Source organism: Nomascus leucogenys, chromosome 8 (assembly GCF_006542625.1).
Source record: "Nomascus leucogenys isolate Asia chromosome 8, Asia_NLE_v1, whole genome shotgun sequence".
Classification (NCBI taxonomy): Eukaryota; Metazoa; Chordata; class Mammalia; order Primates; family Hylobatidae; genus Nomascus; species Nomascus leucogenys.
This window is the reverse complement of record NC_044388.1, coordinates 112,341,128-112,367,090: the sequence shown is the minus strand read 5'-3', so window position 1 is coordinate 112,367,090 and position 25,963 is coordinate 112,341,128. Positions and strand designations below refer to the sequence as shown.

Below are 25,963 nucleotides of genomic sequence, written 5' to 3'. Positions count from 1 at the left end.
CTGTTGCCCCTGGGAAGGATCGTGAGTGCTCCCCCCCACCGACTGCACCCATTGCCCCTGGGAGGGATCCTGAGTGCTCCCCCTCCACCCACCCTGCACCCATTGCCCCGGGAGGGTCCTGAGTGCTCCCCCCCCACCATCCCTGCACCCATTGCCCCGGGAGGGTCCTGAGTGCTCCCCCCCACCCTGCCCATCCGAGTGCTCCCATGCCCCTGCCCGGGGGATCCTGAGTGCTCCCCCCCCCCCCCTGCCACCCCCACCCTGCACCCATTGCCCCGGGAGGGATCCTGAGTGCTCCCCCCCACCCTGCCCCATCTGGCCCCCCCCCCCCCATTGCCCCGGGAGGGATCCTGAGTGCTCCCCCCACCCTGCACCCATTGCCCCGGGAGGGATCCTGAGTGCTCCCCCCCCTGCCCTTCCTGCTCCCCCACCCTGCCCCTGTTGCCCCTGGGAGGGATCCTGAGTGCTCCCCCCTCCTCCACCCACCCTCCACCCATTGCCTCTGGGAGGGATCCTGAGTGCTCCCCCCACCCTGCACCCATTGCCCCTGGGAGGGAGACTTCTGTAGAGGCCTCACCTCTGAACCCCCCACTCACAGGCTCAGGGGCCCAGGGTCAGGGGCGTCCTGCCATCTACACTCCAGATTGAGCCCGTGTAGTTAAACAGGGCCCTCTCCGCACGCCCTCCCTAATGCAAAGCAGTGGCTTTGCGTGGGTCCCCAAGGGGCCTTGTGAACCCTGGGGGCCTGGCCCCTCCCACCTGGCTGCACCCCCTAGGCGGGAGATCCCATCTTCCGAGTCCCCAGCCCCTCAGCCTCAACTGCGGCCCAGACACCAGGGCTCTCTGGGGCGGGGGTGGGGCAGCGGTTCCCTGAGGTCTGGCCTGTGGGGCTGCCCTGCTGTGGTTCCTGCAATTTCCTGGAAGGAGGTCTGGGGCCTGGTGTCCAGTGGGGCCTGTGGGGAGGGACTGGGGGGCTCTGTGGGAAGGGGACTGGGGTGCTCTGTGGGGAGGGACTGGGGGCTCTGTGGGAAGGGGAGTGGGGGGCTCTGTGGGGAGGGACTGGGGGCTCTGTGGGGAGGGACTGGGGGCTCTGTGGGGAGGGACTGGGGGCTCTGTGGGGAGGGACTGGGGGGCTCTGTGGGGAGGGACTGGGGGCTCTGTGGGAAGGGGACTCGGGGGCTCTGTGGGGAGGGACTGGGGGCTCTGTGGGGAGGGACTGGGGGGCTCTGTGGGGAGGGACTGGGGGCTCTGTGGGGAGGGACTGGGGGGCTCTGTGGGGAGGGACTGGGGGGCTCTGATGTGCTGGGCGTGCACAGGGGAGGCTTTGCCTCTGACACCCACACCTGCAGTTCCGAGGCACACACAGCGGCCCCATCGGGCTCCTCGCAATCACAGTCTGTGAGTGGCCAGTACCAAGGATGTCTCCAGATCAGGCCAGGCCCAGATGCTGCCTGGACCCTTCCCCCACAGCGCCTACCGCCACAGTGGGGACCAATGGCCACAGAACACTCACCCGGCCTCACCTGCGCGGGGCTGTTCAGACCGGTGGGCACCAGGTGGGCACTGTTCTCACCCAGTGGGAGGCCTGCCAGCTCCTAGGTTCCTTGTTGAGATTTTCCCCCAAGAAATAGTTGTGTTGTTCCTTCTGCTCCGCCTGGCACTGAGGTTAGCGACACGCCCCGACCGTGCTCTAATCGGCAGATGAGAGTTTGTCATCAGATGTCGACCCTGTCTACGCTGTCCCCTGGCCTGGGTGTCCGTTGTGCGTCTCTGAAGGGCTTGAATTGGTTGTTTAAAGCTGGGTAAATGCCCCCTTGACATTCTGTTGACACTGTCAATTTGCAGAACAAACTCTTCCACAGGTAGCATAGGAGGCCAGCCTCGCCCCAGCCTGAGCCAAGGCCCGGGGAGGCAGGTCCTGTGTTGAGTCGGCCTTTTTGTGAGTGCAGCGGCCCTGCAGGATGCTCTGGGTTTGAGAAGTGGACTCCCCCGTCCCCCGCCACATCCCAAAAGCCCTCAGACGTGGAGGGCAGGACGAAGCCGACGGTCACCATTGTGCCGAGATGACAACTGGGCACAGAGGCGGTGGCTCCCAGCCTCCTGCCCTCTTCCCCGTACTGGGGTTACCCAGCATGACTCGGCCTGAGCCGCAGGCTCCCGCCCAGTGAGCCATGGCGGGGAGACCTGGCTTTATTAGAGACGCGTTCGTGCCTCATCAAGTCCAAAGGAGGAAACTGGTGCGTCCCTCACTTTCCCTGAAACAGATTCCCCCACAGCCCAGGCGGTCAGGTTAAGGTGCATTTGCAGACAGATGCCTTAGTAGGAGGCTGGAGCTTTTGGCCCAGAATTTTCCCTGCTGTAGGCCCATGGTCACCGAGCCTGCCCAGGGGCCGAGGCCCTGAGGAGGTGCTGTTGCCCCACCCAAGCGTCAGACGAGTGTCCTGCCCTGGACCCTGCGGGAGGCAGCAGCTCACGCCCCGACCCTGGCCGGCCTGTGGCAGGGCAGGGGCCGGGCTTGCCGGGCCGTTGAGTGGGCACAGAGACTATCTGGGAAGGAGGTGGGCGGTGAGAGCTGACTCCCCGCAGCCAGGGGACAGATGAGCCCCGTGCCGCACAGCAGGGCCGCGTGGCGGGGCCCCACAAGTTCCGCCCGGTTTCAGCTGTTGACGAGCGGAAACACACAGTTACTGGAAATGAGAGGTTTAGGGGAGCAGCCAGGGGTTGAACATGTGTGGTTTCCCTGACGGCTTTTCAGTAAGAGATGCTTGAGCTCAGGCTGGGAGCTGGCTGGTGCGCAGAGGGGGCTGGGCCAGAGTCTGCCCCTTGGGCCTCCACTCTGCATCCTTACAGAGGGACCTGGCTTGGTCCCAGCTCCCGGGGTGCAGCCCCTGGTGGTGGCCCCTCCTACTTCCCCTTCAGTGGTCAGAAGGAGGCTGGCCTCATTCCTGTCTGATGGACAGCCAGGTGGGGAGGCCAGAAGGGGCTGAGTGTCCAGGGTCCATGTGGTGGCAGGGCTCAGGCCGTGGCCAGGTCCTGTCCTGGCAGCCTCCAGGGTGTGGCCCAGCACAGAGCTCTGCAGCTCTCTGGTGGACGGGCCTGGCTGGGCTGCCGGCAGCCCTGGGGCCAGGTGGGCACTGGGAATGGAGGTGGAGGCAGGTGGGTGGCTGCTGGTAACTGGAAGCCCTGGCTCCAGCCTGCAGGGGTTGCAGTCCAGGCCGGCCACCCCAGCAGACCTTCCCCCTTCCAGGCGTGGGGTGGCGCTGGGTCAACAACACAGGCCACGGGCTTCTTTCCCCCACGTGGGTTGGCGACCCTGGGCCGCCGCCACCTCTCTGAGCTCCCTCCTTAGGAGATGGGAAGCGGGCAGGACCATGAAGTGTCCCCCGGGGCTCCTGACAGCTCTGGCTGCTCCTTGCGGCCGGGCGACTGCCTCGAATTGTTAAGCCTTCTTTTGAGTTGGCTGCAGAGTCATGGCGGCTGTGGGAGGTGTAGCTGGGTCTCGGGCGGCACGGCCAGTTCCCCCGGGGATGTGTCATCTATGTCATCCACCCTGGAGCCCCTTCCTGGTGCTGTGGGGGCCCCTCCAGGAAGGTCTCTCCCAGAGGCCAGCCCCAGCCACAGGCTCTGGGGAGACCATGTGGGATTTGCATGTGGTTGTGTGCTATTTGATCCAGGTCATATGTGGGATTTGGGCGAGGTCCTTCGGTATTGGGTGAGGTATTGCGGGATATTTGGGCGAGGCCACGAGGCACTGGGCGAGGCCGGGCATTATTCAGTGCCTTGGAGGGGCAGAAGTTTTAGGACCTGCCAGGTCCAGCCCAAGAATCCCCAACTTTCCCCACAGGGAAAGGTACCCCAGACAGTCCCCAGCCTGTGCCAGCTGTCCTGGGACACCCTGGTGTCCCCCAGGGTGTGGCACTGCAAACCCCTCCCCCGGGCGCCCCTCCTCATGGGCCCCTCCCAGGGCTGCGGGCACCTGCCTGGATCCCACTTCCCAAGTGTGCGGTGTCCCAGGCGCCCGGTGACCACGCTGGGCCTGGGCAGAGTGAGGCTCTGAGGGGGTGCCAGGGGCACAGTGGGCCTGCGTGTGAGCCGGGCTGGGCGCTGGGACTGGGCCGGCAGGCGAGGGGTGTTCCAAGAGGAGCATTCCTGGGCTCGGAGGCCCCTCTGTGCCTCGTGTGGTCAGAGAGCAGGGAGCCGGTGGGTGTGATGGGGATGAGGTGACCTCTGGGGCCACCCCACCACTGAAGCCACCGTCCATCTGTGGCCGAGTCGGGAGGCAGCACAGAGGTGTCCTGGCAGTTTCCCGGGACGGGCGGGAGGAGGCGCAGGAGGGCGGCGTCTGACCCCGGAAGGCCAGGAGTGCTCCTCCGGCAGCGTGGGCTTCGGCTTTGTCCCTCGTCACCAGTGCCGATGCCCCGTGGGTGCTGTGGGTGAAGGGGCATCGGTGCCCTCCTGCTGGGTGGGAGGAAGGAAGGGGAGCGGGAGGCTGGGTCTCTCTCGCCCAGGGCCCTGCCCCCAGCACCCCAGGGTTTTGTGTTTCGGTGGAGCTGTAAGAATGCTTTGTCTGCTCCAGACTTCCCGGTCCTGGGAGATCAGGTGGTCAGGCGAAACATCCAGACAGTCCGGGTGGGGCCGGGGGTTCTGGGGACACGCGTCTTCCTCCTCTTTCCCAGAGAGCTTCTGCCGCTCCTGCGCCACGATGGGGAGCTGCCCTGCCCTGCCCTGCCCTGTCCCGCTCTGGTCCCCATCAGCGGGAGTGGTTCTGAGCTGCCTTCAGACCCGGGTGGTGTGCTGGGCATACCTGCCCCATTTTCTCACCTGTGAAATGGGCCCATTACACGCCCCCAGGGCGGTTGTGGGGGTCCCATGAGACAGAGCTTGGAAAGCCTGAGTGTAGGTCAGGCCTGGAGGGGCGTGGGCTCAGTTTCTTCATTGCTGGGCTGGTGTGTGCCAGACAGATGTCTCGGGATCCCTCCCCTCCCTGCAGCGTTCTTAACAAGGACACTGGACATGGAGCCAGCACCTCCGGGTGACTTCCCTGCTGGCTGTGGGGCTCACTCCAGAGGAGAACAGGAGCCCCTCTGGGCAGTCCCTTCCTGCCACCCCCAGCTACAGGATCTGTTCGGGAGCGGTGGTGGGAAGTTGCCAGAAACATGTCTGGCGCTGGCCCGGAGCGCAGCCTGTGATGCCTGACTTCATTCATGGAGTGTGGTTTGAGCCCTCCAGCAGCGCTGCTGTGGGCCTGTCCATTGCCTTCCCTGCCTCTGAGCCATCCTGGGGTGCAGGGCTGGGCTGGGTCTTCTTGGGAGCAGAGGCCCGGCGTGTCATGACCATCTTGGCCTCTCCAGCTCAAGAGGTTTGTCCACATGGGTCCCTAGGGGCCGTTGGGGTGACCCAGGGCAGGAGGCACATGCCTGCTTTTGGGGGGTCCGCGTGGGAAATTCCCTCAGTGGAGCAACGGGTGGGGCTGCAGCGGGCATTTTTCACACTCCAAACAGCCTTCGGGGCACTTTGGTGACACCTGGCTACTGGTGTCTCAGAGCCTGCTGGGCTGTGCCTTGGCATTTGGGGGAGGGGCTGGCCACATGTCCCCCAGAGTGGCCACCCCAGCTCCACCATCTCCACAGGCCTTCTGTCCGTCAGATGCGGGCAGCCGTTCCCACGTCGGGTGAGGGCATTGTTTTCCTGGCTGCGGGAAAGGTGGCTTCCCGGGAGGACAGGTTCTGTCCCCATCCCGCCTCCCACACAAAGGGTTTCCCCGGAGCCAGAGGAGGAAACCTGGCCTTCCTGCACTTCCTCCTTCAGCACATTTTAAACCATCCGAGGATGCAACTGGGGGAAAAGATTTGCAGACAAAAGAGCCGGGGGTGCCGGCAACAGCTGTTTGGGCCGGAAAGCCTGGCCCTGGCTCAGGCCCCGGCTGGGTCCCTGCGCTGTGGCGGGCTGGCTGCGACCCCTGCCCCACCCAACTCCGCCCCCTGCTGCCCGCTGTCTCAGGAGCGGCGGCTGTTTGGGGCTGGCTCCTTTTCTGGGCCCCCGCCTCCCTGAAGCCCCCACTGCCCCTTTCCTCCTTCCTGGGGCCCTGGGAGCCGGGGCAGGGCCCCTGTGCAGCTTTCAGCAGCTCCAGCCCAACGGCTGCAGGGGCTGGGGAAGACCACAGCTCAGGTGGGACCGCAGGTGGTGGCTGGAGGCAGGCATCCCACATTGCAGCCCCCAAACTCGTGGTTTTGTGCCGCAACGGTGAGCAGGCCTGGCGATGCTGGGGTGCCATGGGCCCCCTTGGCCCCCTCGGTGCCTGCATCCCTCTCTCCGGTCCAAGGTAGGGAAGGAAGACGGGAGCAGAAAGGCAAGAAAGACCCAGCGGCTGCAGGGCACCTTTCAAGGCCTCCCAGCCACCACGGAGGCTCCAGCCAGCTGTTTGAACAGGGGTTTGGACACAGGGTCCTGGCAGGTTTGAGGAGCCCGGGGCCTCCCTTGCTGTAGCCCTTTGTTCTGGGGGATTTGGGGAGGCTAGGGAAGGGGCTGTGAGCAGCGAGTTTCCAGCGTCTTCCCAAGGCTCCTCCGTCCCGCAGGGCTGGGCTGCTTGGCCATTCCAGTGGGACAGGACCCCAGGTGGGACCCCGAGCCCCCTGCCCAGCTCATTTCTTAGCAGCCAGTGCCTCCTGGAAGGTGGGTGGTGCCCACTGGGATTGGGGGAACTTGGACTAGCTTCTGCCCAAGGGAGGGGCTGAGGTCCCAGGACTCCTCCTGCCCTCAGAAGCCTTGGTCTGGGCTAGAGCTGGGCTCGTTGGCCTCATGGAAGCCTGCCTCAGGAAGCGTCCCCACCCGGGTCTGGCCTTGTGTCCCCGTCTCCAGTAGGGAGTCACAGTGTCCCCCCGGCCAGTCCATTTATGGCCCCATTTGCTTGGGCAGGCCGATGGGTGGGCCTGTCTGTGTGGCCCAGGTCACCTGGTGGGGCCCACTGTCAGTGGCATAGGTAGAAGGTGGCCAGCCTTGCTGGGTCTTAGCAGAGCACGGCAGGATCTGGGTCTGGGGAGGGCGTGGGGGTGCCCCTGCCGTCACAGGAGCAGGCACAGTGGGCGTCCTAGACTCCCCTCTGGGCAGAAAGCCCCTTGAGGCTGGGGGCAGGTCCCGCTGGTGAAGGAGGGGTCCCAGGGGCAGCGGCACCCTCAGGCTGGCGCCTAGCAATTGGCTCCTGCAGGACGTGGCCATGGGCTCCCTGGGAGCAGCAGCTGTTGGGGGTGTCTGGGGAGGAGAAGACCCCCCTTTATTGCCCTGTGAGGGACCACACTGCTGCCAGGGGACCCTTGGGCTTCTGTGGCGGGACAGTGGGCCGGGATTGGCAGTGAGGCCCAAGGAGGGCAGGTGGGGCTGGACCTGTGGCGCTGCTGGGGAACAGGTGGGGTGTGTTAAGATGCTGATTTCAGCCAGGCAGCTCCTCCCCTTCCCTTCCCAGGGAGCCAGGGTGTGCAGGGCCCTTCCTTCCGCTCTGGGAAGTGCAGCTCCTGTGCACCGGAGAGGCCCCCGCACTGTCCCTGCCCGTCTCCCCCCACTGTCCCTGCCTGTCCCCCCCACTGTCCCTGCCCGTCCCTCCACTGTCCTTGCCCATCCCCCACTGTCCCGCCTATTCCCTGTACCCCCGCACTGTCCCTGCTCTTCCCCCACACTGTCCCTGCCCGTCCCCCCACCGTCCCTGCCCGTCCCCCACTGTCCCTGCCCATCCCCCTACTGTCCTGCCCACCCCCCCACTGTCCCTGCCCATCCCCTCACTGTCCCTGTTCATCCCCCCCACTGTCCCTGCCCATCCCCCACTGTCCCTGCCCATCCCCCACTCTCCTGCCCACCCCCCCACTGTCCCTGCCCACTCCCCACACTCTCCCTGCCCACCCCCCACTGTCCCTGACCACCCCCCACACTGTCCTGCTCGTCCCCCCACTGTCCTCCTCCCCACTGTCTCTGCCCATCCCTTCACTGTCCCTGCCCATCCCCCTCACAGTCCCTGCCCGTCCCCCTCACTGTGCCTGCCCGTCACCCCCACTGTCCGTGCTCGTCCCCCCCACTGTCCGTGCTCGTCCCCCCACTGTCCCTGCCCGTTCCCCACTGTCCCTGCCCATCCCCCCACTGTCCCTGCCCGTCCCCCCACTGTCCCTGCCCATCCCCCTACTGTCCCTGCCCGTTCCCCACTGTCTCTGCCCGTCCCCCCACTGTCCCTGCCCGTCCCCCCACTGTCCCTGCCCATCCCCCTACTGTCCCTGCCCGTTCCCCACTGTCCCTGCCCATCCCCCCACTGTCTCTGCCCATCCCCTCACTGTCCCTGCCCGTCCCCCTCACTGTCCCTCCCCCTCACTGTCCCTGCCCGTCCCCCTCACTGTCCCTGCCCGTCCCTCCACTGTCCCTGCCCATCCCTGCCCTGGGTGATGCTGTCACCTGGTGGAGCCATGGGAAGCACCCCTCCCGCCCAGGGTCTCTGGTTCCTGTTGCTGGTGCAGCGCCAGCCACATCACCGACCCCCCCGCTGGGTTGGGTCCAGCTGACCACACACCCCCACCCCTCTGCTTGGCCTCCGCCTGTACCCCCATCCCTGGCCCTGCATGACCATAAACTCCTTGAGGGCAGGAAGTGAGTGAGTCCTGCCCCCACTGAGTCCCTCTCACCCCTCCTTCTCATTTTGGGGCGGAGGGAACTGTCGTCTGTCCCCTGGGGGTGGCAGATGGCTGCTTAGCTTAGAAAGGAAAACAGCACAATTTAGAATTAGTCCTGGGTGAGAGGTCTCGGCAGCATCTGCCTCCCGCTGCTTTCTGGAGTCGCATTTCTATGGAGCGGCCCTGGCAGGGAGGGTGGGAGCGGCACAGTGGAAATACAGAGGCGGGAACAAAGTGTTGGTGGTGGCACAGCAGGCGCCGGGGCCACTTGGCACCCTCCCCCCGCAGCCCTCCTGGAGCCCCCGCCCACCGCTCACCTGCGGAGGGCCCAGACAGGACAGGTTACCCCTGCGCCGCCAGGCCACTGAGTATGGGGGATGGGACAGGCAGGTGCCGGGTGACCCTAAGAGGGACGTACGGAAGGGGAGTCCATGGGGGCACACCTGGTGTGGGCTGGGTCTCCTCCGTGGGAGCCCAAGAGCTGGGTGGCTTGGTGGACAGGGCAGCTGTCTCGTCCAGTGGGGGGAGACTGGCATTCCCTATCTCAAGCTCCACTTTTTAGCCCCAGAGGGGTCTCCCCACCACCCCTGACAGGAGGAGATGCAGGGACGGTGGAAGGTGGGGTGCAGGTCACTCATGGAAGCCCTGAGGATCCCCGTGGGCACGGCGGCTGTTGGGTGCCACCTCACTCGACCAAGCCCTGGTGCCCACCTCGAGGCCCACACCCACCCGCCCTCCGGGACGGCGTTGAAGACACAGTGGCCTGGGTACTGGGGGTGTGGCCAGCCCCAGGGCCGTGAGGGGTTTGCTCACAGGCTGGTGGTCCTGGCCATGGCCATGCTGCAGGCCTGAGGTCCCTCCCACCTTCTCAGGGACGTCTGGGTGCTGTGCGGAGGGCAGGTGTTCGGTGTCTGTAGGGCACTCCAGCTCTGTGGCCAGGTGGGAGAGAGGTACAGACGGGCGGGCACAGGCTGGAGGCTGCCCACAGCAGCAGCGGGAGACTGGGCCCAAAGCTGCCCCCCACACCCAGACCCCCACACCTGGCTCAAAGCTTTCTCCAGGCTGGGCCCGGTTCCCCCCAGCTAGCGCGTCTCGCGGCACCTCCAGGCCGTGGCTGTGGGGCCGTGGCAGGGGCCTTCCCTGTGGTGTCCGATGCCCAGGCTGGGAGTGGGGGCGGACAATGAGCCCTCTCAGCCTGCATTCCCCACGGGAGCCTCCTCAGGCCTCCGGCAGGGGCTCCTGCCCCACCCGCTGGGAGCAGCTGCCGCCACGTCCGACACCTGCTCCCAGCCGCCCTTTGTCCGAGCACCGACGCCTGATTTATGGGGCGTGTTTTCCTCTTGCTGGCCCGGCGTGATACAGCCTCGTTAACTGGGATGCATCCGGTTGGGCAGATTCTCCCACAGTCCTCCACGTTGGGGTCCGCACTCAGGGTGGGGAGTGGGGCCTGGTGTCCAGGCAGAGCGTCGTGGTCCATTCAGACAGCCAATGTCCTGTGACCTCAGGGCACTTGGTGGGAGACTGCTCTAGGGGCTCGGACCTCCACCGTCTCCCCTCTGGGGTCCCCTGGGCAGCTCATGTGGAGTCCCCTAAAGCTGTGGGGTGGGCCTCCCCTGCCCCGCCTCCCTGTCTTGCCCAGCAGGTGAGCTTTTCCCGCTCCTTGGAGCCTTGAGGGGCGGGGAGGCAGGGGACTGGCTTGCATGGGCCAGGCTGAGGAGGCTCCAGCCCCAGCTTTGATGACCGAGCGCCCTCTGTCCTGTACCCACCCCCTGCCGACTTCGTCAGCGGCTGGGAAAGAAAAAAGGGCCTTTTCTCCAAGCGGGAGCTGCGGCCAACTCCCGCCTGACAATGGGGCATTTATGTGGATGGAGGGCGCCCCTCCTGTGGCCACAGCCCAGCTCAGCCCAGCCTGTGGGCTCCACGGGTTCCCAGCGGCCACTCCACCTCGGGGACCCACCAGCCTGTAACTGGATCTGCGTTCAGTGGGAGCCACGTCTGCCTTCCCCACAGGTGCCCAGAGAGGCAGGTCTGTCACTGCAGCCCTGGAGTGACCAGCCACATGGGATGGAGGAGGGGGATCCTCATTCTGGGGCTGTGCCCGTCACTCACTGGGCTGGCAGGAGCCGTAGCAAGGCCTGACTGAATTCCCCAGAGTCCCTTTGGAGGGGGTGACATGTGTTTTCTTTAAGCCAGTTGGTTTGGGACTTTTGGCTTCTGGCAACAGATGGTCGGCCAGAGTGGCCCTTTTGCGTTCTCTCTACCCAAGCCGTGGCCACGGCTAAAAGCCTTCAGGGAAGACAGATGCCTCCTGGGCCTTTGGGACAGGGGCGTGGCTGGCTGCTGAGAAACGCACAGGAACCCCCACCCCCAGCCTCCACAAGCCCCTCGGGGTAAGGCCCCCCCAGGCCACTGCCACACATATCACAGGCTTGATTGGAGACACTGGGGTGGGAATAAGCGGGGGAGGACGCGAGGACTTGGGGGGCCAGTGGGGGTCCTGTGCGAAGCCGGCAGCTCCAGGGCCGGTCCTGGGGCAGGTGGCCGCCGCAGCCCCCCACCCAGGTGGGCTCTGGAAGGCAGGACGGTTCCCCTTGTACATCCCATCTGGAGGAGGCCATGCCCACCCAGGGCCCGAGCCATGGGGCCGCTGCCTTCCCGGGCCGCTGGGGCCGCTGGGGCTGGTGGCACGTTCTGCTTCAGAGGCTTCACCACTGGGAAGAGCGGCGCCCGGCGGGTCCCAGACCTTCCCCCAGAGCGCAAGGCCAGGAAGTGACTGGGGCCGGAGATTTATGACCACGGCAGGTGGCTGGGGGGGCAAGCTCTGTGCCTGTCGCCGCAGGGAACAGGTGAGACCAGGCCTGGGCGGAGATGCAGGACCCCTTCCCTGGCTCCCCTTGTTCTGTCTGAGCCTGGACTGTGTGTCCGGGGTGAGGGGCAGCCTTTCGCCCACCTTGACGGGGTTGCAGAGACCTGGCAGAGGGGCCTCCTCCTGGCACCTTGGTTTCCCCGGCTGTAACGTGGGTGCTTCTGCTCCCGGCCGATGTGCCTGGATGTGAGTTATGAAGACTCAATGCCGAAAGGGAAACGTGTCTGGGTGCTGAGCGTGGGCAGGAACGGGCCGGCCTGCATCCCCAGTGCAGTCTTGGCGTGAGATGTCCCATCCCCATTGTGGCCTCAGCATGAGGTGTCCCATCAGAAAGCCTTCCTGGCTGGGCACGGTGGCTCATGCCTGTAATCCCAGCACTGTGGGAGGCCAGATCACGAGGTCGAGAGATCAAGACCAGCCTGGCCAACATGATGAAACCCTGTCTCTACTAAAAATACAAAAATTAGCCGGGCATGGTGTCAGGTGCCTGTAGTCCCAGTGACTCGGGAGGCTGAGGCAGGAGAATCACTTGAACCCAGGAGGCGGAGGTTGCAGTGAGCCGAGATCACGCCACTGCACTCCAGTCTGGGCAACAGAGCGAGACTCCGTCTCAAAAAAAAAAAAAAAAAAAAAAAGCTTCCATGTAGGAAGGGACCGATCCACACTTTCCATGGCTGCCATCATGTTGACACCTGAAGGTTGGAAAAACCATGACCTTTGTTACTGCCCAAGCAATGCCTGTTCGCTTCAGCAAAGCTGGAAGGGAAAGCAGATAGGCCTGCAGACCCAGAGGCTCTACGGAGCTGATGTGCCCGGCTCCTTTCCATGGCTCTCCGCGGCTGTAGACCCAGACCCCTGCCTGGGCTGTGGAGTCCAAGCTGGGTCCTGCTGGAACATCCTAGTCTCTAGCTTGTTCCCCAAGTTAGCAGTCATTTGTCTTTTTCTTTCTTTCTTTTTTGAGTCTTGCTCTGTCACCCAGGCTGGTGTGCAGTGGCGTGATCTCGGCTCACTGCAACCTCTGCCTCCTGGGTTCAAGTGATTCTCCTGCCTCAGCCTCATTCAGTGGCATTCAGTACATTCCCAAAGTTGTGCAATCGCGGCATCTGTCTAGTTCCAGAACATTTTATCAGCCCTAAGGGAGCCCTGCTAAACAGCCATCGCGCCCGTGCCCAGGGTTTGGGGGGAGGCAGCTGTGCCCATGACAGGTGCCTGGTGCTGAGTGGTGGGGGCTCTGGGGAAGCAGGTGGGAACTAACCGCCCTGGCACATCTGCCAACAGCTGTGGCGGGGCCTTCGTGGGCCCGCGATGCCAGGACCCTAACCCGTGCCTCAGCACCCCCTGCAAGAACGCCGGGACATGCCATGTGGTGGACCGCGGAGGCGTGGCAGACTATGCCTGCAGCTGTCCCCTGGGCTTCTCTGGGCCCCTCTGCCTGACACCCCTGGACAACGCCTGCCTCACCAACCCCTGCCGCAACGGGGGCACCTGCGACCTGCTCACGCTGACGGAGTACAAGTGCCGCTGCCCTCCCGGCTGGTCAGGTGAGGGAGGACCCACAGCCTGAGGGGTGGGCAGACCCAGGCCCGCCACCAGCTGCCCATGCAACTTGAGGTACTTGGCAGGATCCAGGCCCGGGTCTGTGACCCGGAAGTAATTGGGAGCCCCTGCCCCAGGGTCCCTGCCCCCCTCCCAGACCTGGAATCGCCTCGTTTTCAGCTGCTTGCTCTGGCCCAACCCTTGCTGTCCCCGTTTCTGCCAGACAAGGGGAGCCTCTGTGTCCAGGCCGCCCCTGCCCCCTTCCTCCTGCCGTGCATGGCCCTCACCTGTTAGGGTGAAGGGTGTCTGGAGGTGTCAGCTCTGGGAAGAGACGGCCCAGGCTCAGGCCTCTTGGGACCTATGGTCCTTCATCTGCCAAAGGCGACGGGTCTCACGGCAGGTCCTAAGGATCAAATAGCACCTAATGTGGAGCCCAGGCTGGCACCTCCAGGCGGCCTGAAGGGAGGGAAGGCCCGGCCTCGGGGAGCAGTGAGGCCAGCACGACCCTCTTGTCCCCTTGTCCCCAGGGAAATCGTGCCAGCAGGCTGACCCGTGTGCCTCCAACCCCTGCGCCAACGGTGGCCAATGCCTGCCCTTCGAGGCCTCCTACATCTGCCACTGCCCACCCAGCTTCCATGGCCCCACCTGCCGGCAGGATGTCAACGAGTGCGGCCAGAACCCCGGGCTTTGCCGCCACGGAGGCACCTGCCACAACGAGGTCGGCTCCTACCGCTGCGTCTGCCGCGCCACCCACACCGGCCCCAACTGCGAGCGGCCCTACGTGCCCTGCAGCCCCTCGCCCTGCCAGAACGGGGGCACCTGCCGCCCCACGGGTGACGTCACCCACGAGTGTGCCTGCCTGCCAGGTAGTGCTGCCTGCTGGCCAGGGTGCACGAGCCCCTCCCCGGCTGCCAGGCCCAGGGGGTGGGAACGGGGTGCCTGGTGTAGGGGCAGCCCTGGGAGGGCCCATGGCGGGGAGTTGGGAAGGCGGGATGGCGAGTTCCCCAGACTGCGTGTGGTGTTGGGGGGACGCGTCTGGAGTGGGGTGTGTGCTGGGAGGAGGCTTGCACAGGGTCCAGGTGCCAGCCTGTGTCTTTGGAGTTCCCTGGAGCTCACGTTCGAGCTGTAGGATGCCCTACCTCCCCCCAGTGCAGGCACCCTGACTTGTGCAACCCCTGGGGTTTCCCCTGGAGTGGGGCTGGGGCTGGAGAGGGTGTGGGAGCTGCGGGTGCACCATCACTTCCCTGAGCCGTGGCCCTTCCTGCTGTCCTGCTGGTCTCCTGCGGGTGGGGGTGACAGGTAGGCGCAGCCTCCTGCCCGTGTCCCCAGTGCTCCCTGATCCCCATATTGTATGTAGGAGCCTCTCTGCTGTAGTTCTTGTTTGAGTAAATTTTGCAGCAGCTCTAAAAATAAGGAAGAGGTTTGAAAACCTCCAGTCTCGGCCGGGCGCAGTGGCTCACGCCTGTAATCCCAGCACTTTGGGAGGCCAAGGCGGGCAGATCACAGGGTCAAGAGATCGAGACCATGCTGGCTAACATGGTGAAACCCTGTCTCTACTAAAAATACAAAAAATTAGCCGGGCGTAGTGGCACGCGCCTGTAGTCCCAGCTACTCGGGAGGCTGAGGGAGGAAAGTCACTTGAACCCGTGAGGCGGAGGTTGCAGTGAGCTGAGATCCCACCACTGCACTCCAGCCTGGGCGACAGAACAAGACTTTGTCTCAAAAAAAAAAAAAAAAAAAGAGAAGAGAAAAAAGAAAACCTCCAATCTCAACTGCACAGAATGGCTGTTAGGTGGGAATGGGGAGAGGGCGTTCAGGCAGGGGTGGGGCTGGAGGGTGCACAGGGTCCTGGCTGACCCACGGGTGACCCAAGGGCTGCCCCACCCCCTTGGAAACCCCAAGCTGGCCTGGCCCCTGCGAAGGGGAAGCTCCCTGGCTGCCCAGTCAGCTGAGCCCAGCCAACTGCGTGCAGACACCAGACGTGTGCATTTCCTGCAAGTCACTGGGCATGCGTGGGATGGGGACAGGCACTCCCTGGCCGGCTTGGATCTCTGCAGGGTGGGGCGCAGAGCCCTTCTGCTGGTGGGAGCTCAGATGCCTTCCTAGCAGCATGGGACCCTACCTCCAGTCACACGGATTGAGGGGCCAAGCTCTCGGGGGGCCATGGTTCAGGATAGGGCAGGTGGGGTGTGTGTGGCCTTGTCCAAGGCCACCTGCATGCAGACCTGACGCCCACCTACCTTGGGCAGGGTGGGTGAGGACCTCCCGGTGAGGCCCAGCGGCAGAGATGCCAGGGGTGCTGGGCCCGCTCAGAGCCACTGCCCGTGTAGGGGCAGCTCAGGGCCCTGGGGAGTGGGCAGGGAGGGAAGGGGAGGGCCTGGCGGGGTTTACTCACTTGAGTGTGGGCAGATCTCAGAGGCTGGGGTGCTGGGGGCTGGGTCACCTGTCCGGTGAGGGGTGTGCTCACTGCCTGCTGTGAGGTCTGGCCGTTTCAGGGTGAGATGACCATCCGGGGGCCTCCCCAAATGACTCAGGCCTGCCAGACCCCAGCTTCAGACTCTCCCAGGTGGCCCCTGCACCCAGGCCCCCTGAAGGGCCCTCAGCCACCTCTGGGTGGTCAGGAGCCCAGGAGACAGCTGTGTGTGGAGTCACGGGGAACCCAGGTGGGGGCAGCCCTGAGCTCTGCAGGCCCGGGAGCTGGCTGGGATTTGGAGTCGCACAACCTGCCTGGTGCGTCAGCACTGTCTCCTCGTGGGGTCACTGGCCGAGGCTGCGTCGCAGAGGGTCCAGCTGGGGTCCACAGGGCTCTCACTGGCTTCCCGCCCTCTTTCCCACTGTGTTCCTCAGCCAGCGCTGCGCAGGGCAGCCCCGGGGTCGCAGGCCCAGCCAGGGGCCCCACCTGCCTAAGAGCCGGGGTGCAGGGTCCCAACATGAGTGGGATGGGGACTCAGGCTCCAGGCTCTTTTTGTTTTGTTTTGTTTTGTTTTTTTGAGACAGGTCTCTGTCACTCAGGCTGGCGCACAGTGACATGCCCTCAGCTCACTGCAGCCTTGACCTCCCAGGCTAAAGCAATCCTCCTGCCTCAGCCCCTCAAGTAGCTGGGACCACAGGCGCGCACCACCATGCTTTGCTACTTCTTGTATTTTTTTTTTTTGTAGAGACGGGGTTTCGCCATGTTGTCCAGGCTGGTCTTGAACAGGCGATCCACCCGCTTCAGCCTCCCAAAGTGCTGGGATTCTAGGCGTGAGCCACCGCGCCAGGGCTGGGGTCTGGTTTTGGGTGCTCTCCAAGCTGATTTGCATTTTGGATTTTGGTTGTCTCTGGCTGCCTGCTTTTGCTCCGGTCCAGTGGACAGACAGGACAGGACGGGGTGGTGGTGGTGGGGCAATGTCTCAGAGGGAGGGGCTTAGCAGGTGGGAGCTCCAAGGGCAAGGGGGGTTCAAAGGCATCTCGGGAGGGCGGCAATTAGTAACCGGCTGCAGGTTTGGCTGTTGCCGAACGCGCCTTTCTGGGTTGATCATTGAACCAGCAGGAGTTGAGCGGATTAATAGCTAACTGGCTGCCTTGGAGGCCTGGGTGAGGCCACACCTCGGGGGAGGGGCCCTGGCAGCCTGTGGAGGAGGGGGGGGAGGAGAAGGTGGGCGCCAGAGCTCTGCCCCAGGGAGGATGGGCCATCTGAGTCTCTGCAGCCTCCCTGGGGCTGTGGGGGGCCCAGCCTGCGCCAGCCAGCAGCATGCCAGCCCCATGTCCCCTGCTGCTCAGAGTGCAGGCCCCAGTGTCAGCCCCTGAAGATAGAGTGCGTGGCCCCCCTACTGAGACATTGTAGGGAGCTCTGAGCATGCAGGCAGCACCCAGGTGCAGGAGCTGCCGGAAACCCTTAAGAGACCCAAGGGTTTTTGTGACAGAATCTTCTGGAACCCTGTGTTCCTGAGTCCCGGTTTAGCCAGCCCTGTCCAAAATGATTCTTTAGAGCAGGGCATGTCCCTCTGGGCACTGGAGTGAGGCAAGGGATGGGCACACACCCCAGGGGCCCCAGGGCAGGGCCGTGGAGGCTAGACTCTTGTGTCCAGAGCAGCATGTCGGGGGTCCAGGCAGGAGCCGGCTTGGACCTCAGGGAAGAGGCTGACCCGGCTCCTCTTGTGGCAGGCTTCACCGGCCAGAACTGTGAGGAGAATATCGACGATTGTCCAGGAAACAACTGCAAGAACGGGGGCGCCTGTGTGGACGGTGTGAACACCTACAACTGCCGCTGCCCGCCAGAGTGGACAGGCACGTACACGGGTGGCCGCAGGGCGGGGTAGCCAGGGCGGGGCTGCTACCCACTTACTAAACTGCACTCACAGGCATAGTGGGGAGCAGCTGAGACCCTGTCCCAGGCCAGGCAGGCTGGGGTTGGCCGAGAAGGACAACATGATGGGGGCCCCACTTCCCGTGGCCAGGGTCTGACGCCCCTCAACCTCGGGATTCAGCACAGACAGGGCCCTGGTTGGTCTGTGTGGGCCGTTTGCAACCTGGCCCCAGGCAGTCCCTGTGCCCAGTGGGGTGTCCTGGCATTGAGGGCCTACAGCACCCCACTCAGGCCACGCTTCCTGGGCCGGTCACACGGATACCTGAATGAACAGACAGGCCCTGCATTCGGGAATTACCCTCTGGTGGGGTGACGGGCAAAGGTGCACCCTGATGCAGCGGTGTCCACAGAGCACAAAGAGGAGGCAACTCCATGGTGCTGGGCCTGCAGAGGAAGGAGTGATTTAGGCTGGCAGTGGGTGGAGGAGTCAGCCCAGGAAGGCTTCCTGGAGAGGGTGGCATTGCCACCCTGTGTCTTAGGGGACAAGGAGCTCGGGGAGTGGCAGCTGCCCGGCGCCGACAGCTCGTGTTCCCTGCAGGTCAGTACTGTACCGAGGATGTGGACGAGTGCCAGCTGATGCCAAATGCCTGCCAGAACGGCGGGACCTGCCACAACACCCACGGTGGCTACAACTGCGTGTGTGTCAACGGCTGGACTGGTGAGGACTGCAGCGAGAACATTGATGACTGTGCCAGCGCCGCCTGCTTCCACGGCGCCACCTGCCATGACCGCGTGGCCTCCTTCTACTGCGAGTGTCCCCATGGCCGCACAGGTGAGTGCCCTGAGGCCCAGGTGGGCGCGGGGGGCTCACATGGGCCAGGCCTGACCTGTGTGACCTCACCCAGGGACTATGGCCCTCCTGCGCCCAGGATAACCTGAAAGGGCCTTTCTGGTCAGGGAGGCCGGTGGTCGCCGTGAGTCTTCCGGAACGTCCCAAGTGTCACGGGACGCCCGATGGGGTCATGGCGGGCACCTCCTCCTGGGGTGTCAGTGGGGATGGACCCCAAACGTGGGTGGTGCACCATGCCTGGCCCAGGGGCCATGCCCACTGACCGCCGCTGCCTGCCCAGGTCTGCTGTGCCACCTCAACGACGCGTGCATCAGCAACCCCTGCAACGAGGGCTCCAACTGTGACACCAACCCTGTCAATGGCAAGGCCATCTGCACCTGCCCCTCGGGGTACACGGGCCCGGCCTGCAGCCAGGACGTGGATGAGTGCTCGCTGGGTAGGTGCCGGCACAGGGGGTGCGGCCAGGTGGGGGTGGCAGCCTGGCCCCAGAACCGGTGGGAAGTTGATTCTGGCTTCAGGGGGTGCCCGGTTGGATGGGGGATGGGACCCTGCCAGTCCGATGGGGGGGTGTGTGCATCGAGGTGTTGCAGGGGCCAGGGTACCTGGAGCAGCCTCTCACCCGTGTGCCCTCGCCAGGTGCCAACCCCTGCGAGCATGCGGGCAAGTGCATCAACACGCTGGGCTCCTTTGAGTGCCAGTGTCTGCAGGGCTACACAGGCCCCCGCTGCGAGATCGACGTCAACGAGTGTGTCTCGAACCCGTGCCAGAACGACGCCACCTGCCTGGACCAGATTGGGGAGTTCCAGTGCATCTGCATGCCCGGTGCGTCGGCCGGGGCCAGGGCGGGAAACCGAGTCTAGGCTGGGCAGCCTTGGAGGGGCAGCCCCAGGAACATCTGTGGGTTGCTTCCCCTTTCCCCAGCCTCTATGCCTTCTGGGCCCACAGCCTGCACAGGGCATGGGGAAACTGAGGCCAGGCCACAGGGCCAGCAGAGCATGGGGGCGGCGCTAGGTAGATGAGGGTACCGGGCCAGGGGCCGCAGGGGCTGCAGGGGAGCGGGTGCACAGGGGGCCCGTGGTGGCTGGGATATTGGGCTGGAGGTAGGGTTCGTTTCCGTCCCAAGTCCACAGCCGTGCCCAGTGGGGCACTGGGGCCGCGTGTGCCCCCCTCACTGTTCCTCCACCCCACAGGCTACGAGGGTGTGCACTGCGAGGTCAACACGGATGAGTGTGCCAGCAGCCCCTGCCTGCACAATGGCCGCTGCCTGGACAAGATCAATGAGTTCCAGTGCGAGTGCCCCACGGGTGAGGGCCGCCCCCGCCCCCGCCCCCGCCCCCGCCCCCTGCCCCTGGGCCGTCTGCACCTCGGCCTCCTGAGAGGGGCCTGGCTGTGGGTCGTGTTCAGATTCCCAGGAGAGCGAGGGTTTTGCCTCGTGAGTGGATGGGAGTGTTGTCAGACTTCCCTGGAGGAAGGGCAGGGCCCAGTGGGGAGTGGAGCTGGCCCAGGGATCGCGGTGGAGCCCAGGCCAGGAGACCCTCCTTGATCTGGGTGCAGCCCCTCCTGCCTGGAGAGAAGGGTATACCAGGAGCTGCAGTGCCCAGACCGGGAGGAGGCTCCAGCCTGGCTTTCTGAGGGCTCGAGGCTGGGAGGGAGGCCAGCCTGCCCTGTCCTACCATTTCCCCTGCCCAATGGCACGCCAGCCACAAGGGTATGCAGAGAACCACGTGGGGCAGGTTGGCCTGCAATGGAGATGATGGCTGCCCGGGGCGGACTTGGAGGAACTCTCAGGGGCCTGGGTGAAAGGTGTTTCCATCTGTCCCAGAGCTGGGGGCCAGGGCGCAAAGCCCAGGGAGGCGTTGCCGGCCCAAGCCCAGGCTCCCGAGACGTAGATTAGCCGTCCCAGACACCGGAGCGAGGGGAGCCCCATTCTCAGCCCGGCTCCACTGTAGCCATAGCAACCCAGTCGGTTTGGGAAAAAGGCCCCTTCTGTGGGAGCGAGGGCATGCGGTGCTGGGGGAGGGGCTTTGATTCGGGGAGCGGGCGGCAGGAGGCAGGGAGAGCCTGGGGCTGGCTGAGTCCAGGCTGAGTGTGCCCTGGGGAGCCCTGCCAGGCGCTCACTGCTGGGGTCTGGCCGGGGGTCCCTGAAGGGCCGTAGTGCTGTTGCACATGACTCCCTCCCCTCCCCGGCCCCAGGCTTCACTGGGCATCTGTGCCAGTACGATGTGGACGAGTGTGCCAGCACGCCCTGCAAGAATGGTGCCAAGTGCCTGGACGGACCCAACACTTACACCTGTGTGTGCACAGAAGGTGCTGGCCGGCGCCCACCAGCGGGGAGGGACGGTACAGGGGATAGGGCACTCAGGGCAGCGAAACTGACAAGGTCATGGACACCTTGGTCTGGGCCGCCTGGTCCAGAGGCCGAGAGCACAGCTCACCCCAATCCCGAGTGGGTGGGAATGCCACGCTCGGAGCCCTCCTCAGGTGGACACAGGCGACCCCAGGTCTGGTCGTGGGTGTCCCGGGAGCAGCCAGTCCTGAGTCTTCCTGTGCCCATCCCTCCCGCGGTCCAGGGTACACAGGGACGCACTGCGAGGTGGACATTGATGAGTGTGACCCCGACCCCTGCCACTATGGCTCCTGCAAGGACGGCGTCGCCACCTTCACCTGCCTCTGCCGCCCGGGCTACACGGGCCACCACTGCGAGACCAACATCAACGAGTGCTCTAGCCAGCCCTGCCGCCACGGGGGCACCTGCCAGGACCGCGACAATGCCTACCTCTGCTTCTGCCTGAAGGGGACCACAGGTGGCCGGCCAGGCGGGTGGCGGGCGGGTGGCCAGTGGGCAGGGCGGGCCCGAGAACTGACCGCCACGTGCTACCCCTTCAGGACCCAACTGCGAGATCAACCTGGATGACTGTGCCAGCAGCCCCTGCGACTCGGGCACCTGTCTGGACAAGATCGATGGCTACGAGTGTGCCTGTGAGCCGGGCTACACAGGTGAGTGGCCCTGCACGTGGGGGCTGACTGCACTGTGCTCAGAGGTCAAGGTCAGCCACTGCCCTGTGGCTGCTGAGGGGTTGGGTGGGGGCTTTGGTGCTGCCCACCTGGGCAGACTGTGGTCTGCAGCAGAGACTGCAGCAGGACCAGGGCTATAACCGGCAGCACGATGGGTCCCCCCGGCCCCTCTTGTCTCCGATCAGAGCTGTCCCAGGCCGTGTTGGCACAGTGGCCCAGCAGGCCAAGAGGAGGTGGCCAGCCCTGAGGCCAGGCTTGAGTACCTTCTGCCTCTGTGGCTCACCAGCACCTTTGAGCAGGTCCCTCTGCCTTTCTGGGCCTCAGATTCTCATCAGTCAGGGCTGCAGCAGCCCCTGCCCCTGGAGCCCCTGGGAGGATGACTTGAGTGGGCACTGGTCCCCGGGGAGGCTGGCACATGGCACATTGTGATCTAAGACGGTTTCTGACACCTGGAAGGATGCGGCCAGAAGGGTGATCGTCCCGGCTCAACAGACAGGGAAACCGAGGTTGATGTGGGTGGGACCCCCCCGGGTGCTGGGCCTCGGAGTCTGACCCGCTCCTGCCCTTAGGGAGCATGTGTAACATCAACATCGATGAGTGTGCGGGCAACCCCTGCCACAACGGGGGCACCTGTGAGGACGGCATCAATGGCTTCACCTGCCGCTGCCCCGAGGGCTACCACGACCCCACCTGCCTGTCTGAGGTCAATGAGTGCAACAGCAACCCCTGCGTCCACGGGGCCTGCCGGGACAGCCTCAACGGGTATGCGACAGGGCCAGTCATGGGGACACATCAGTCCTAAACCCTGGGAGCTCAGCCGCCAGGAGGGTGGCACCTGCACAGAGCTTGAGATGGGCCAGAAACAGGCCTCGGACGGGGCCGGGTGGCAGGGAGCTCCCCTCGGGGATGCATGTGCCTCTGGGTCCTGAGTCAGCCTGCAGTCCACACCCAGCAGCCCTGCACCCAGCAGCTCTGTGCTGCGCGTCCTTGTGGGCTGCATGGTGGCTCAGGACACAGGCCCAAAGTGACCCCTGAAACACATCAGAGCAGCAAGCGTTTCTGACGCCCATGATGTACCTGGCAGCACTCTGCCTGGATGGGACCATTTAAATCAGCAGGGACCCCATTGCCCTCATTTGGCACAGAGAAGGCATGTGCTTTGTTCGGGGCCACACAGCGGGCAAGTGTTGGGGGGCTTTTCACAGCACCCCACTGCCCTGCACTTGGCGTGGTCCCCTTGCTAACGAACCAAACCCCTGCCGCAGTCTTGGGTATGGGAAGCGCTGTGGCCCCCACTTTCTTTCTTTATTTTGAGACAGAGCCTGGCTCTGTTGTCCAGGCTGGAGTGCAATGGCATGATCTCAGCTCACTGCAACCTCCACCTCCCAGGTTCAAGTGATTCCCCTGCCTCAGCCTCCCGAGTAGCTGAGATTACAGGCATGCGCCACCACACCTGGCTAATTTTTGTATTTTTAGTATATATGGGGTGGGAGAGTTTCGCCATGTTGGCCAGGCTGGTCTTGAACTCTTGGCCTCAAGTGACTCAGCCACCCCGGCCTTCCAAAGTGCTGGGATTACAGGTGTGAGCCACTGCACCCAGCCTGCCTCCACTGAAGGACTCTGCGAGTCTGAGTGGATGGGCAACTCTGCCAGCCCATGGGGCATTGCAGACCTGGGAGTGCCCAGGCCCCAGCCATGCTGCTCGGGCCTCCCTCGACCTGCAGTGTGGTCTCCCTTGCAGGTACAAGTGCAACTGTGACCCTGGGTGGAGTGGGACCAACTGTGACATCAACAACAACGAGTGTGAGTCCAACCCTTGTGTCAACGGCGGCACCTGCAAAGACATGACCAGTGGCTATGTGTGCACCTGCCGGGAGGGCTTCAGCGGTGAGTGGGCTGCGTATTTCTCAGTGCAGAGGACTGCCCTCGAGTCTGGGGAGCTGGAGACACAGGATCAGGACCCAGGTCCAGCCAACACCATGCATGGTGTCTCCCTCCTGTGGCAAAGCCTCAGCTCCAGGCCTCTGGCTCTTGGAGATGAGGAGGGGCCTGGGGTGGGGAGCAGGCCCAGGGCTGCTGTTGTGGGGCCCTGCCAAGGTGCCTGGGAGTGCTGGACATGCTGAGTGCTGTCCCCTTCCCTCCAGGTCCCAACTGCCAGACCAACATCAACGAGTGTGCATCCAACCCATGTCTGAACCAGGGCACGTGTATTGACGACGTTGCTGGGTACAAGTGCAACTGCCTGCTGCCCTACACAGGTGAGGGGTGGGTGGAGCCTATGCTGGAGGGGGTGGGGCCTATGCGGGAGGGGGCGGGGCATATGCGGGAGGAGGCAGGGCCTGTGCTGGAGAGGGTGGGGCCAGGGGTGGGGGCGGCCTGGGAAGCCATGACTGGAGGGTGAAGTGGTGGCTTTCTTGGGGCTGGGCCTTCCAGAAGGTTCTGCTCCTTACTGAGTGCCTTAGGCCCCTGCAGTATGTGGGCCTTTTCCTGGGGGTGGGGTTGGCAGATTAGCAAAGATACAGGATGCCTGGGAGAAAATTTTCATGCAAGCATATGTTTTACCTGGCAAGCCTGCCGCAAGACACAGGTAAGATGCAGGTGAACCCTTGGCAGGGCCGGGCCTGGGCCATTGGGCTCCGTGCTCCTGGTGCCCACCCTGCTGGGGGGCCTCTGGGGGCTGGGCTTCCCCACCCCCACCAGCTGGGCCTGAGGGATTCCTTTGACGGCGGGCCCTCTTTGTGTGAGGGGAACAAGGAGCCCTCTGTTTGGGCTGAGCAGGGAGGGGGATGTTCCCCCAACTGTCCAGCCCCTGCCGTGAACCCAGCCAAGGGGATCACAGGAAATGATCTCTAGAAAAGACAAAGAAGAGTCCACAAGCACAGGGGTCCTGGCGCTCCCCAGGAGCGGGCAGAGGGTGCTGCCACGGGGCCTGGTCAGGGTGGGCCTGCCTGGGCCAGGCAGCCGGGCTGGAGGTCCCACGCCTGCGGTTCCCATGACATCCAGCAGCCTGTGGCCAGAACGCTGTTTTCTTTGACCGCAGTTAAGGACCTGGGTTTTCTCTCCCGTGTCAGTCAGTGAGGACCCTCCCTCCACGGCCGGGCGCCCCGTCCCTTTCGGACACGTCGATCGGGCTGGCGGGAGGAGCGGCGGTGCTGACCCACTTCCTATCTGCCTGCTTCCTGCTTCCTTTTGCACAATTGTCGGAAACTCTGGCGCAGTTCCTGCCTGCCCAGGTCACCGTGGAAACCAATAGGAAGAGAGGCCCTGGAAAGTCGCCCCAGCAGGCCAGGGAGATAATGGGGGACAGGGAAGATAACGCAGTCCCCACGGCTATAAACAGGAAGCTCGGCCATCATGGGGTTGTGCAGAAAAAGGCCCTCGGCTGTGCACGTGGTTCCCACACAGCCTTTGCCAGACACCCTGCGTGGTCCTGGAGGTCTGCAGGCTGTGCCCAATGCCCCGACACGCAGGATGTGCTGGAGGCCTGGGCCTGTCCCCTCCATCGCAGCCCTTGTTTGTTGGCCTCCCGTGATGGGTGTTTGCTGCCTGTGACACGGAGCCCCGGGATTCGTTTCAGGCCCTGGTCTCAGGCCAGGGCCTTTCCTCGTCACCCAGAGATGAGGGGGCTGGCGTCGGGGGTGGGCCCAGGTCCCTGGAGTGTCGTGGAGCCCCCCTGACTGAGGCTGCCTCTCCTGGTGCAGTCCTTGTTCCTGGGCACTCCTGGCAGGTTGAGGCCTAGGCTGTGCCCCGCTGCCAACCGGGAACGAGGGGTGGCTTCTGAGCGTGACGTTTGTGCAGCTTGTCTTCAGCGTCCCCCCATTTGTGCTCCACTCTTCCCTGGGTCAGGGTCCTGGCACAGCCGGGAGTGCTCAGGGGTCTCGGTGCACATTTGCCTCCCAGCGGGACCAGCAGACGGTGCTCTGATGGCGGAAAGACCAGCAGGCAGTGGCCGGGATGGCCTTCATTGGGGAGATCCCTCTGGGTGAGGCCCCCGGGGTCACGTGTGTCTCCTTCCCGCAGGTGCCACATGTGAGGTGGTGCTGGCCCCATGTGCCCCCAGCCCCTGCAGAAATGGCGGCGAGTGCAGGGGATCCGAGGACTATGAGAGCTTCTCCTGCGTCTGCCCCACGGGCTGGCAAGGTGAGGCTGGCCAGGGCCCAGTGAGGGCTGGGATGGGAGGTCAGGATGTCTGCGGGACACAGGCAGCTCCCAGGCAGGCTAGATGAGTCTTTGGAGAGGAGCCGGTGGGTGCTGAGAAGGCCCTGGTCAGAGAAGTTCTGGAATCAGGAATTGACCTGGGAGCACCGTTCCCAACTCCAATTCCTGTGACCTTAGGCCAAAATTAGGGGAGCAAGGGTGGTCCTGGGGCCACGGAAGCCCAATCCTGGGTCGGGAGAGGTACTGTAGGTGGGTGGGCCAGCCTGGGAAGGGCCTGGAGGGCCAGGGGCCACTGGTGACCAACTGGCCTCCTCCTGCCCCGCAGGGCAGACCTGTGAGGTCGACATCAACGAGTGTGTTCTGAGCCCGTGCCGACACGGCGCATCCTGCCAGAACACCCATGGCGGCTACCGCTGCCACTGCCAGGCCGGCTACAGCGGGCGCAACTGCGAGACGGACATCGACGACTGCCGGCCCAGTGAGTGGCCCCGCGGCTCTGGCCTCCAGGAAGCTCTCAGGCCTCAGTTTCCCTGGGCAGGGTTGGTGCGCATGGTGCTGGCCATCAGCGCCCAGGGAGGCTGGAGTGTGGCCGGGAGGGTTGGGTC

At 64.5% G+C, this 25,963-nt stretch overlaps 1 protein-coding gene across 2 annotated transcripts in view; it reads left to right on the top strand.

Moving 5' to 3' along the window:
* The window catches only part of NOTCH1 (notch receptor 1), a 52,055-nt gene that overhangs the window by 10,031 nt on the left and 16,061 nt on the right, over positions 1–25,963 (top strand). Inside the window, exons 3-17 of one of the 2 annotated variants that reach the window (XM_030818210.1) lie at positions 12,790–13,052; positions 13,575–13,913; positions 17,194–17,316; positions 17,934–18,167; positions 18,466–18,621; positions 18,822–19,007; positions 19,376–19,489; positions 20,379–20,492; positions 20,756–20,989; positions 21,072–21,182; positions 21,770–21,962; positions 22,942–23,087; positions 23,345–23,458; positions 25,221–25,340; positions 25,684–25,836. In XM_030818210.1, coding sequence (XP_030674070.1) covers positions 12,790–13,052; positions 13,575–13,913; positions 17,194–17,316; positions 17,934–18,167; positions 18,466–18,621; positions 18,822–19,007; positions 19,376–19,489; positions 20,379–20,492; positions 20,756–20,989; positions 21,072–21,182; positions 21,770–21,962; positions 22,942–23,087; positions 23,345–23,458; positions 25,221–25,340; positions 25,684–25,836 — 2,600 coding nt within the window. The remainder of the gene's footprint in view (positions 1–12,789; positions 13,053–13,574; positions 13,914–17,193; positions 17,317–17,933; positions 18,168–18,465; positions 18,622–18,821; positions 19,008–19,375; positions 19,490–20,378; positions 20,493–20,755; positions 20,990–21,071; positions 21,183–21,769; positions 21,963–22,941; positions 23,088–23,344; positions 23,459–25,220; positions 25,341–25,683; positions 25,837–25,963) is intronic. The other variant, XM_030818211.1, reaches the window with a different exon arrangement.